The 13,975-nt window shown below is 39.6% G+C and overlaps 1 protein-coding gene across 1 annotated transcript in view; it reads left to right on the forward strand.

Moving 5' to 3' along the window:
- Nucleotides 1-13,975, forward strand: part of gabrb1 (gamma-aminobutyric acid type A receptor subunit beta1) — a 91,161-nt gene that overhangs the window by 71,587 nt on the left and 5,599 nt on the right. The window contains exon 7 of the mRNA XM_070841996.1: nt 167-319. Coding sequence (XP_070698097.1) covers nt 167-319 — 153 coding nt within the window. The remainder of the gene's footprint in view (nt 1-166; nt 320-13,975) is intronic.

Below are 13,975 nucleotides of genomic sequence, written 5' to 3' on the forward strand. Positions count from 1 at the left end.
AAACACCAGGTCAGTAGGGCAGGCTCTCCTAACTGTCCTGTTGACATCTTCATACAAAGTAAGGTCAGATCAACCAGTGACCCAGTATAAATGCTCCTTGTAAGGATGGCTTTTTATGTTATATTATGTCTAACCCACTTCAGCCATACTATACTTTGTCTTTCAGGTTCATATCCACGCCTGTCCCTGAGCTTTAAACTGAAAAGGAACATTGGCTATTTCATCCTGCAAACTTACATGCCTTCCACCCTGATCACGATCCTTTCTTGGGTTTCCTTCTGGATCAACTATGATGCCTCAGCTGCCCGAGTAGCCTTAGGTCAGGTACTCTTCTTTTTTTTACAATGTCTGTCTGTTGGCTGGTTGGATGATACACCACTTTGGTTCAGACTAGAATGTCTCTAGTCTAACAACTATTGGATGAATTGACATGAGATGTTTTACAGATGTTTAAGGTCCTCAAGTGATAAATCTGAATAACTTTGGTGATTCTCTGACTTTTCATCATTAGATCATAATTTTAATTTGTCCAGCATCTTAATTTGTAAAGATCAGACAGGGTGTCCCTCCCAATCAATCCCCCTCCTGGTTTCTCCATCATCACCGATGTGAGCATTGAAGTCCCCCAGTAGGACTATGGAGTCCTTGGATGGATTCCTTCCAGGATACCGTCCAGAGATTCCGATTTTTGGTGCAACAGTCCGGTCGACTGTTGTGTCGGGTTCATCCCAGGTGTGGCTCCAAGAGGTGGCCCCAGTTTCCCTGACCTGGACAAGGGAACACAGTTCTTCATACATAGGCTTTTGAATCACTCTTAGTTTGGCCCCTCCCCTGGAACCACTGTGCTTTGAGAGACCCTACCAGGGGCTATAGGCCCCCGACAACACAGCTCCCAGAGTCACAAGGGCACACAAACCACCCCACCACAATAAAGTGGAGATTCTGTGGGGGAACACCTTAGGCCAAAGATCTATGATCGACTTTGTGGTTATTTCATCGGATCTGTGGCCATATGTCTTGGACACGTAGGTGGAGAGGATCAGAACTGATCACCACATGTTGGTGACAAGGACTGGAGATATAGTTGGGTGGAGGAAAAAACACTTTGGGGAACTCTTGAACTCGACCAAGGCATCTTCTGTGGAGGAGGCAGAGTCTAAAGACTGGGTCACACCCATATGCCAGGCATAGGTCTCTAGGGTAGTTAAGAAGCTCCTCACAAGGTGCCAGGGGTGGATGAGATTTGCCTAAAGATGCGACGGATATTGTTGGGCTATCTTGGTTGGCACGCCTTTTCAGTGTCACACCCAGCTCCTTACCCTTACAGGGTTGTAGGAGGGGTCAAGGGAGTTTGCCCATCCAGTATTTATGTGTTTTGCAGACTTGGAGAGGGCCTGTGACCGTGTCCCTTGGGGTACTGCGGGTGTATGGGATAGAGGGTACGCTGCTATGGGCCATCCGGTCCATGTATAACCAAGAGAGTTGTGTCTGTATTCTTGGCACAAAGTCAAACATGTTTTCAGTGGGTGTTGGACTCCGCAAAGGCTGTCTTTTGACACCAATTCTGTTTGTGATATTCAGGGACAGCATCAGTACATAGTTTGGGAATTATTTATGCTTTTAGTGGATAATGTGGTCCTGAACATTGGCCTTTTTAGACCATGAACTCCAGCATGCACTGGGGCGGTTTGCAGCTGAGTGTGAAGTGGTTGGGGTGAGAGTCAGCATCTCCAAGTCTGAGGCCATGGTTCTCTGGTAGAAAACAATGGATTGAAGGGAGTTTAAGTATTTTGGGGTCTTGTTTACAAGTGAGAGTACAATGGAGCAAGAGATGGACAGACATATTGGTTCAGCTCTGGCAGTAATGTGGGCACTTTACTGGACTATTGTAGTGAGGAGGGAGCTGAGTCATAAGGCAAATTTACCTGTTGATTTACTGGTCCATCCATGTTCCAATTCTTATTTTTGGTCATGAGCGCTGGGTAATGACTGAAAGAATGAGATCACAAATATAAGAAGCTGAAATGAATTTCCTCCACAGGGTGTCTTAGACATAGGGTGAGGAGCTCTGACATCCAGAGGGAACACAAAGTAGAGCTTCTGCTGCTCCTTCTCATCGAAAGGAGCCAGTTGAGGTAGTTTGGGCATCTGGTCAGGATGCCTCCTGGGTGCCTCCTTTAGAGGTCTTTAGGGCAGGTCCAATTGGAAGAAAACCCCAGGGCACACCCCAAACTCATTGGAGGGATTACATATCTGATCTGGCCAGGGAATGCCTCAGGATTTCCCAGGAGGAAAGCACTGACTAGTAGAAGGACATCTGGAGTACCTTGTTTAACCTAATGCCACTGCAACCTAACCACAAATAAGCTGAAGAAAATGGATGTATGGATGGATCTTAACACTTGATTGGCACTTTGATTTATGCCCAAAATTAATTCTGTTCCATTTTCCCAAATGTGACATGAACTACAAGTAGGTTGTAGATTCTAAATTATCTGCAGGAGTGAATGGGAGCACCACTTCCAATCATGGTGTCTCTGCACTTTTCAGCCAATGCATTTAGGGATAAGCTTAAATGATAAGGTTGAAAATATTGTGTTTTTCCAAAACCAACAAATTGTTGTACTAATATATTTCCACTAAATGTAACATTCAATTTCCATTTTTATTTTTTACCCTGATCTCGATTGGTGTTACAGCTGTCATTTAGACTTCGTTAGGGCTTGCCACTCCTATTGCTGTAAAGGAAGAATTACATTATTGTGATGGCATCTAAACATATACATGCCTGTAGATTAGACAATTACTAACGACTTCAAGTACAAGCCACACCCACACCCAGTATTACCCCGAATACAGATATGAATGTAGATATTTATGGCAGTACAGATAGTGGCTTTCGTATTATATTACAAGAATTGTGTCTGTATCCAAACGGCTGACTTATTTTTGCTTATTAGTAAGTGCCATAGTGCTCCACATTGCCAATGAGCCACACTGTTATACTGGGTGACATGTTCCTTCATTACTATCAACACACAGACTATATTTCATTTTGACACAATCTTGCTGCCTGATATACGCACTAGAGCACCAAATGTGGATATGAATTAAGAGGACATTACTGTTATCACTAATGATACTATTATTTTACATCTATTTGTAACAAGACACACGTGTCAATCCAGAGAGCAAATGTGACACATGTTGACACAAGGACATAGGATACTGGTATATCCTGATAAGTTAGTGTCATAACTCACTCACATTGTTTCCCTTGAGAGTGAGCTAAATATTAACATCAGCATTCAAACATACTCACAATGTTCATGTTCAGCCGTCCCGACATTTCTTCTTAATACCCACTTGTTTAGTTTTCACAAAGACTTTGACACACCAATGTTTTCCTATTTGAGATTTGTATGAACAGAATCTACACACTTTCAAGAACACAATAATGCACATTTGAGTCCTGAATGTGTTTAAAATAAGTGCTTATTGCGTTTTCCTCAAATCTACAGTTGTATTGTATTATCGGGTTGAACTTACAATATTGTATTATCATTTATTTAAGTAACCCCTCACCCTCCAACAGTCAGCAGCTTGTTTGTGTTTGGCAATATGCTTTTCGCTTTAGGGCAGCAGGATTATTCAGGATCTAATGGTAAATGACTGCTAATGAATACTTTTATACACACTAGAGGGATAAGCAGTAACACAAATTCCAAGTTTATCCTTTCAAATGTTCACCTCCTTCAGCAGCCCCTCCACTTCAGAACTAATTAAGTTTTCCTTACATTGGAGTCCAGAGCTCCACAATTTTCATTTTAGCTCTCAACTTTTCCTCTTGATTTCTGTGTGTGATTTCTATGAGTGGGATTTTAGTGTGCATACACGGCCCTGCAGTCTTAGCTTAGCACAACCATTAACCTATTAATATTAGAGTACAACTGGCACAAGCTTTCAACTTACAAAGACAATGGGATATAACTTTTTTGGGAACTATGAATGCTGCAGTCTGGACCAAAGTGATGAACTGACCTACTATCGCTCTTATGGCTAAAAAGGAAACTATATATGTGTAAGCATTATTTAAAGATAAAGACCTTCAGTAGAACCCAATAGGCTTTGGGCTGAGAGAAACAGATAGGGTAGGTAAGTCAGAAAGTATTGACAGACAGACTAAGACGCTGTTGACTTCGGTCGTTTTAATGGGATTTTTTTGAGAACAAATATAAAATAACAGCAGCCCTGATGGTAGTTCGTAAGACTACAAATTAAATATTTTTTTAAGCTTCTATATAATTGTATATGTTTTATAGTTTATTTATCATTTTTATAGTTTATTTACCATTTTAGTACACATGAACATGGAGACCTCCACCTGAAGTATTGGCTTGTATACACCAAATGTCTTGTCTGGATTCTCATTTGCTAAGGGCAGAGTGACCTGAGCGAAACCCTCCAGGCGAACAGAATTCCCCTTGGCATTTATTGCATTTTATAAAGTGGGCCTTCAAAATGCTTTTTGAAAGCTCTTTTGTGTCTTTGAAATGAGAACATTAAAACTTTGTCCTAGAGCTAAACCAAATACATTGCTAAATAGGTCTCAACCCGGCCAGTAAAATATTTCAAAATTCTACATGGCTACCGCTCTGCAATAATAACCTTTGAAACTTATCCTTGGAGCATGTTTGTAGGCTTATAATTCATAAGGGGTTAAACATATAGGAACAACAGAGGGAGCTCTAAATCTTCAAAAAAACACAATTCCCTTGCACTACACAATACAATGTGATACAAATCAGCACCACAGTTGTAGTTCTAAGTTTATGGTTCCAAATGGGGTCATAAAAAGATACATATACTGAATACATCACATATCAAGTACATTCAAACTAGGTCAGATATTTAAGCTACTATTTGAGAAAATTACGTTTTGATTGACAGTTCTCACACTTCTCACACAAAGTTGTAAAAAGATATCTATGGAATATATCAAATATCCATTAAACGATATATTAGTATCTGCAGTCACTAAATGTTCTCACCAGGTCCCCGTACTCCTCTTCCTGTCCCTTCCTCTCACACTCCACTATAGCTGTGTTGTCAGAATATTTGTGGATGTTGCAGGACTCAGAGTTATATTTAAAGTCCGATGTGTAAAGGGGGTACAGGAACAGAGATAGAACAGTCCCCTGTGGAGACCCTGTGCTGCTCACCACCGTCCCAAAAGCATATTTCCCAGCCTGACGTACTGTGGTCATCCTGCTGCTTTTTCTGGATGCAACCTCTAACGCTTCTCTCTCACCCCGTCTGAGGGACTGGGAGGGCCCAGGTAAGAGAGCAGATGCAGCCACAGTGTTAGGGCTGCAACAAAGTGGAGGAGATGGTGACGGAGGGGGGGGCTACTGCTGTGGTGAGAGAAGGGATAGGTGAGGCTGTCCCAGCATGAGCAGGGCAAACACTGGCTGCCATGTCAAACCTAGTGTAGAACTGGTTTAACTCAGTGGCCCAGTCCTCATCACCCGCTGTTATGTGAGTGTTGTTCTGCTTGTAGCCAATGATAATCCTCATACCCCTCCACATTTCTCTTGTGTTGTTGTGCTGCAGCTTTCTCTCCACTTTCCTTCACTGGTGTTGGGATTTGGTACCTTGTGGCACCAATAAATGTAGGGGTTCCAATTATGTGGACAATCAATACTCTGCCTCATACGGCAGCACCAAAAATGTTGTGCTAATGGTACCTGGTATGGGCAATTTCTTTAACTATCACAGAAAATTAATAATTATTTAATTAATGGAACTTTGTGTAAAGTCCACCTCGACTGGGGCACCACCTCGATAAACAAGGAAAAAGATAGCAAGTTTAATTGATTTTGATTCAGTCTCATAAAATTATCAATTTGGTATTATGATTAATAACTACTACCAAAATTACTACATTGATAGCTAGTTGAAGGATTTGGGAGTTCTTGACGGAGTAGAGGTTGTACAATATTAAAGAAGACAGCATGTGGATTAAAACATTTATTAAAACATAACAAAGTCAATCATAAACAATCTAATTAAAAGTGTGACTATGACTAGCTAACTAACAATAGGGATAGCGTGTGTGTGTGTGGGTGTTAGGGGTATGTACGTATAACTAGGCAAAAGGAATGTAAGATGGAGGACCATAAAAGGTTGGAGAACCCAGATGATGATTACCAGACCCCCTGGTGTGTGGGTCAGAAGCAGACAAAGGAAGGCTAAGTGCTGTAGCTGTTAGCTTAGCTTTGTCTATCAGTTGAGGCCTATTGTAAAAATGTATGTGTGAGTGTGTAGATAAAGGTACCAGGTTAGGAGAGGATGGTTAGTCTGTAGACTCTGTGTCTGTGTGAGCAAACTAACATCAACTAAACTTTATGGCTGCACAGTAAACTACAACACATCACAATAATCAAACTCAATGATCATTAAAGAGCTGAAAAGAGTTTAGTGGGTTTTGTGGCCTGAGGTTGTAGGGTCATGTGTCCCACATTGACCAATGGTGGCTGTAAAGCTGGGTCCATGGGTGATTTAGCACCTATGTGTGAAAATTTGAGGACTCTGAAAAACTGAGTTCAGAAAGAGAGTCCTTGGTTCAAAAGACAGAAACATGTAGTCTCCACCAGGAAATGAGGTGAGGCCTAACACTGGTGATCCAGGGTTTATTATTGGGTAAACATCATAAAGTCATTGCTGGTATAACCATGTCCTTACAGAAGTTAATGTAGTCCGTAGTGTAGTCAACCATTCTGTCAATGTCAGTGTCCAAGTTATTGTTATTTTCCTGTAACCTCAGCAGTACATCCCAAACAGTGTATGTCTCCTTGTCCTAGAAGTGCTTGTGGACAACAAAATAATTCAAGATTCAAGATTCAAGATGTTTATTTGTCATGTGCACAGTAAGAACACGGTGGTGACACTGAGCAATGAAATTCTTACTTTGCTCGTTTCCCTCCACATAGACAAAAGAATAAAATAAAAAAAACAATTATAAATATAATTGTTTTTTAAGGGTTGGCAAGACCGACTGCCAACAGTTCTACATCCTGACAGGAGATCTTCTCCTTTATAGTGATGTGACCACGGTTGTGCCATCCATTATTCACAAACATAATCAGTCCCCCACCTTTGCTCTTTCCACTCACTCTGTCTGCTTGTACCGCCGTGAAGCCAGGTAGATCCACACTGTGCTATCATTCGGCCAGTGCTCACGGTTAGTGCCTCTAGCTAGTCACGCTTTTTTGACAGAGAGCCGACATTTCCCATGATAATTTATGGTAGAGCAGGCTTTTATCTCCTCCTAGTTAATAGCTTAGCCTTATGTTTTGCACCAGCTCTGCACCTGCGGTACGGCTTCTTGAGTTCAGCCAGGATGGGGTGTTTGACAACATGTCCATTCCCATTGCAACAAGAGTTAAGACACAATAACCAGAAGAGCTACAAGGATGTGCTGCCACGCAGTGCAGTGCATCAGTCTAAGAGTCTACCTCCATGCTAGCGACTCTATACTGCACTTGAGGTCGTATGTATGCTGTGAGGCTGTATTTTGGTCAGTGACAAAATAAGGGTTGGCAAGATGAGTCTTTTGCACCATTTTTGTCGAAAGGCAAGACTGCTTCTAACAATGTCAAGTGGTGTAATAACAAAAAAAATGTGTATTAAGTGTACTCATAAAGCTAATTAATTCATTTTAAAATATATCAAATTTGATTTCAATAGGATTATCTCTAAATTTAAATGTTTTTTTTGCAATATAGAGCAAACAAAAGATTTATCAGTGAACTTGTCTTCTATTTTGAAGACAGTGTGGGTATTGTTTATAATGTATCAAATATGAAATAGCAATAATTTAATCAATTGTATGTTACAGATGTAAATTTTAATCTTTAAGTAACATTTCTCCTATTGTGAAATTATTGGAGTTGGAGATCTTTTAAGGCTACTGTTACTGCTACTGTACTGACATTCAACAGTTTGTGTCACTGTTCACCCACTTTATTCTGCTACATTATGGAGTTACGTACATATATTATACTATATATTGCTTAAAAGTGTAAGTGAATGGAATAAAAATATGGATCAAAGTTAAACATTTCAAAAACACCAAGATTGTACAACATAACAATTTCATCCAAACCTTACAGAGCAAGTTGTTGCTAAATCAGAACTTTTTCAATAAATATAACACTGAATACTTGCCAGTAGTTCCACATTGTAAAATAGTTCATATTACCATCTTTAATCAGTATCACAACCCACTGATATTTGACAAAATCCAACTCTAACAAAAATGCTTGTAATAAGAGTCAAATGTTGCAACCAGTTATAACACTTTGACATTTCAATTTCAAATCAAAGTTCAAAGGCATTATTATGGACACCTAAGTAAACAAATGACATTCGTGTGAATATTTCAAATATAGTTTTTATATTAAATTGTCATTTTTATAATTATGATGAATAATCAGTCTTTTCCTGGGGTCATACCATTTTATATGTAAGCCTGGCCATACCCTAAATTATCTCATGGGGGATGTTGAGATTCACCAATATGTATAAGTGCATCAAAGTTCATAATATGCTTGCCCTAATTAAAAAAAAAGTGCGGAATAGGTACAGTTTGGGATGAACTAGCAATGCATTGTTTCGGTTCATTTGGTCATGTGTGTGCATAACAGCATCTGTCTGTGCACTAGTAAAAAATCTGACATTCATAAAAAAGTCTGGTTTTGTTTTGAACCGGATCAACGGCAGATTAATTCCATACCAAACATGTACACTAATTTTGTGCACAATCCACATTTCTGTTTTCTTTGCGGGCATGCTGACTGTAGGGGTACTGCAGTTGGCTGGAACACTTCTCACTCTCGGCCGTATTTTTCTGGCTTTAACCAGCAGCAAATTAAAGGTCAAGAGGTACTGATTTTTTTTTTTTTACTAATCTTTTTATTGTTATTTTGGGCAGTGTTACATCCATAATGCAAACTGTGCCCTTTATAGCATCCTTCCCCACCCACTTCCCCAAGCCACCCTACCCTGCATGACAGCACATAGTAATAAAATCAATACATAATCATACAGATGAAAAAAAAAAAAGGAGGAGGAGGGGGTTCTTCTGCAGTCCAACCTATGTTTCATCCCAAAGAGAAATTTGCAGTCTATCGTAGTAATCTAGAAAGGGGAGCTATTTCTTCTGAAACTTTTTTATAGGGGGGAGAAGTATCCTTCCACTTTAAAAGTATCAGCCGTCTTGCCAAGAGGGTAGTAAATGACGCCATACATATTCTTACTAAGGGTGGTGTCATCTGATCTTGCTCCAAATATGGCCATGAGTGGGTTTGGTTCAATATTAACATTTGAGACTTCACAGAGAGACTTAAAAATCTCCTTCCAGAAAGTTTCCAACATTGGGCATTGGACATGTGTGCCAGGGTGCAGGGTTAGTGTTTGCATCTTCCACAGGCAGGATCGACATCTGGAAAAACCATATCTAGTTTGGAATTAGTAATGTGAGGTCTGTGTAAGATCTTAAATTGGATAAGTCCCTCTCTGGTGCAGGAAGAAGAGGTGTGCATCCGACCCGAGCACTCATTGATGAATTGATGCCCAGGTTCTGCTCCCACACACTCTTTAAATAGTCTGACATTTGGGGATTTATACGCTAATCATTGCATAGATAGATGAAATCAGACCCCTTGAAGTGGGGTTAAGATCTAAAAGAAGGTCTTTCTGAGACGCTGGAGGTAAATATGGAAAGGTGCAAAACTTCTTCTGTATGAAGTGTCTTAACTGCAGATGCTTGCTCATGTGGGAATTCTTGAATCCTTACTTTTGAATTTATGAATTGTTGGGTCTCTCTCTAATTAAAGAGTTTAGTCTAGACCTGCTCTTTATGTAAAGCGTCTTGAGATAAGGCTGTTGTGAATTGGCGCTATTTAAATAAAGATTGATTGATTGATTGATTGAGATATCGAACAAAGTGTGACCTGAGCCAATTAAACTGCTGGCTTGGTTGTTCAAATGATAGGAACATGCTGTTCAAGAAAAGGTCTTTAATACATCTAATTCCAAGTTCATGCCACAATCAGAATACTTTATCTTTGTCTGAGTAGAGTAGATGGAACCCGATACAGACGCCTGTGCGAGAAAACAATAGGATTGGATGTAACATACACTACTCACAAAAAGTTAGGGATATTCGGCTTTCAGGTGAAATTTCAGGATGAACCTAAAATGCATTCTAAACTTTCCAGGTGAACTTAATGTGACCTTCTCTAAACTTTTGAATGCACATGTCCAACTGTTCAGTGTTTCAGTACTTTTTGCACAAGTTGCTGTTCTCTAACAAGGAGCTTAACAGCAACATTCACAACAGGTTTGATCCATGAATCCACCAATACATTTCCTGGTTCAGTTAGAATTGGTATTTAAACAGTCCTCCTCATCCTGCTGTTCACATTCTGACATCATGAGACCAAGACGACACCTAACAATTGATCAGTTCACATTCTGACATCATGAGACCAAGACGACACCTAACAATTGATCAGCAGCACCTCGCCATTGCGAGGCTTCAAACAGGAAGTCCTCAGACGGAGGTGTTCACTGAGCTTAGAGAGTCACAGAGTGTCATCAGCAGGTTGTAACAGTGATACAGAGACTGGAAGAGTCACAGAAAGGAGAGGAGTGGACGTCCTTTGGCCACATCCCAATTTATTGAGACACTGAAATTTTTTGTTGTGGTATACCTACCACTGTTGTTAGATTTTCTTCAAATACAGTGTTTAAGATGAATAAAATTACCATTGCATGCTTCTACTTAAATGCCCTACTTTCATGATATAATATCACTGTAGCATTCACTTTTTACATTTTCCATAAATTTCACCTGAAAGTCGAAGTTGTGAGTAGTGTATTTCAAAGTTAGATTGAGAAGGGAGCACAAATTAGCTATAAGAGGAAACTGACTATAGGAATACTCCACTCTCACCCACACAGGACTCAAAACATATCGTTTGTATTTTTTCTAATTATCTTTTAGAAAAGTTCAGTTTGTATCCTGAGAATTTACTGAATGACTGCAGCAGAGAGAGAGTGTGTGGTACAGAGGAACTTGGCTTAGAAATGAACAAAATCAAGTATTCTCCATGGAGACACCTTATGCTCAGTGTTCTCCCGATGATTCGATTGCTATTACAAATAAAAGGTTGGTAAAGTGGGCATCCCTGCCTTGTACCTTGCTGTAGCTGAAAATAAAGAGTGTAGACACTGGTAGTGCATACAGAGGCAGAAGGTGATGATTACTGTAGTTTCACCCAGGAGACAATTATAGGAGAGAGACCAAATTTTTTGCATGGCACTAAAAAGATAACTCCACTCAACCTGGTTGAATGCCTTTTTGGCATCCAAAGAAAGAACTATTTCTTGAGAATCAAGCAATGGGGAGGGGGTATACATGATGTTAAATAACCTCCGCAAGTTACGGAATGAATGACGGTTCTGGATAAAACTGGTTTGATAGGCTGAAATTATTGAAGATAGGGCAGTTTGTAATTGGAGAGTAAGAGACATAGAGAAGTGAGACAGGATTTGCACACAGGACTCAGTAAACATGGCTAAAAGTAAAGGGGATAATAAAGTGGAGAACTTTGTTATGGAAAAATTCAATGGGGAAGCCGTCAGGACCTGAGGATTTCCCACTCGGTAAAGATGCAATTGCTTGAGTATTTTTGGATAAAGCTAGTGGGTGTGCGAGTTCCAGATTAAGTTGGTCCCCATGTGTTGGTAGTTCTATGTTATTAAAAAGGGAGTCAACCAGAGACAAGTCGTTTATGTCTTTGTGGTCAGTTAACATAATACCAGATTTATTATGTGTTATCAACCTAGAGCAGGGGTGTCAAACTCAATCAAAGAAAGAGCCAAAATTTAAAAGACGGTCTAAGTCGCGGGCCAAACGGGCTCAACATTTAGTGAAGAGTCTAAAAGTGACTATTTTATTCTGGGATGTGATATAATAATATATATTTTATTCAGAAATATAAATTTAAACAGCCAAACTTACTAATAATAATAATAATAATTTTTTTCTTTTTTGTACTTGTACCTCATGTTTTGTCTCATAGTGTCGTCTTATATTTATATTTTTTAATTATGGCCACATTAGCTCCACAAACAAGACACACAGGTTCACCTCCAACAGACAAACAGGTAAACTTTGCCCCCCACCTGCTGAGAAAGTCTCTGTTTTCAAAGTCCACTTTTCGTTTAGCCATTTATTTTTTGGGGGGGGGCTAGCTGAAGTGTCGCTATAACAGCGCTGACGATGACGCATTGATCCGCTGATCGGTGTGTCATTATACCTACGGGAGGAGGGGCTGCTGCACGGGTCTGAACTAGCGCGCAAGCTGTTCAGTGCATTGTGGGATTTGTAGTATGAGAGGTAGTCACATGAAATTATCTCGCCGGCTACCCATTTTTGGGATGGGTAGCACGGTGCCAGTACCAGCATGAGGTCGCTATGACTACTGTCAACAGAGGAGAGGGTGTTTATGGGTCCTGTACTGATTGACGTGCCAAAACACGAGCAGAGCATTCTGGGATTTGTAGTATTAGCGGTACATGCGCTGTATAATACCGGCGGGCCAGCTCTAGTAGTCATTTGGTATTGCCTCGCGGGCCAAATGTAATTACTCTGCGGGCCATATTTGGCCCGTGGGCCAGAGTTTGACACCTATGACCTAGAGGATGTAGACTGGTGGAGGTCTAGACTACTTGGGATGCCAACAGCTTACTAGCCTTTTGTCTGTGCCCATAGAATTTCTGATGGGATTTTAATCGTTATTTCTCCAAAGATATGCAGGTTAGGTTGATTTGTAATTCTAAATTGCCTGTAAGTGTGACTATGAGCGTGAGTGGTTGTCTGTCTCCATGTTGGCCCTGTGATTGACTGGTAACCACTCCAGGGTGTACCCTGCCTCTTACCCAATGTCAGCTGGGATTTACTCCAGTATAAGTGGTATAGACAAATCTTTTCTAAAATTAGGTGATTTGTGATTAGTCATGTTGTGCATTTGTGCCAACTAGCCGCATCGGAAAACCAATTATAGTTTACCTTTTTTTTTTTTACATTTGAATATATTTCCTTTTTCAATTATTTTGGACTAGAAAACTAGAAAATGTCTGTTTTCTGCTGCAAAATAATTGAAAGGTCCAACTATTCTTTTAGAGGACATAAGTATAAATGAGATGGTTACTGAATTGCAGTACCAGAGAAAGTAACGTGAAGTAAAATAAGTAAGTAAAAAAGTCACTTTTTAGTTAATTTATGATTTGTCGTTTGCTTGAAATAATCAAACTCTCTGTGCCATATTGAATCGCATAGCATTGTATTCACTTACATTGCATTGAATTCACATTGTATTGTGTTGAATCAAATCACTGCATCTCTATAGGGGTGAATCATGTTATTTCACACCGGTAGTTGCTTCATATCTATCTTTAATGTATCAGATTGTTGGCAAGTAACAAGATTCCTTAAATTGATTATCATCTACACTGTTGTCCATAAAGTTGGAATATAATGTTTTTTACCTCTTCTCATGAAATGATTGTGACAATAAATATATAAAGTGTATATCTTCTCAACTTTATTGATCAAACTCTTCCAAACATATCGCAGTGAAACTTAAACCACAATTAACCTTTGCAAACTGTGTATTCAGGATTTAACAATATTGGGGGTATTGAACAATTATTCCAACTTTATGGGCAACAGTGTATAATGATTACATTTTATATAATGCCAAACCACAAGAATTTTCTTTTAAGCAAATTCAGTTATTTGGTACAAAGTTTTTACAGTTACACCACATTGACATTTTTGCCATCATTCCCCAAATAATTTTTCCAAATTAATTAAAACCAGAAATTTTAGACTACATCCTCA

Source organism: Pempheris klunzingeri, chromosome 13 (assembly GCF_042242105.1).
Source record: "Pempheris klunzingeri isolate RE-2024b chromosome 13, fPemKlu1.hap1, whole genome shotgun sequence".
Taxonomy (NCBI): Eukaryota; Metazoa; Chordata; class Actinopteri; order Acropomatiformes; family Pempheridae; genus Pempheris; species Pempheris klunzingeri.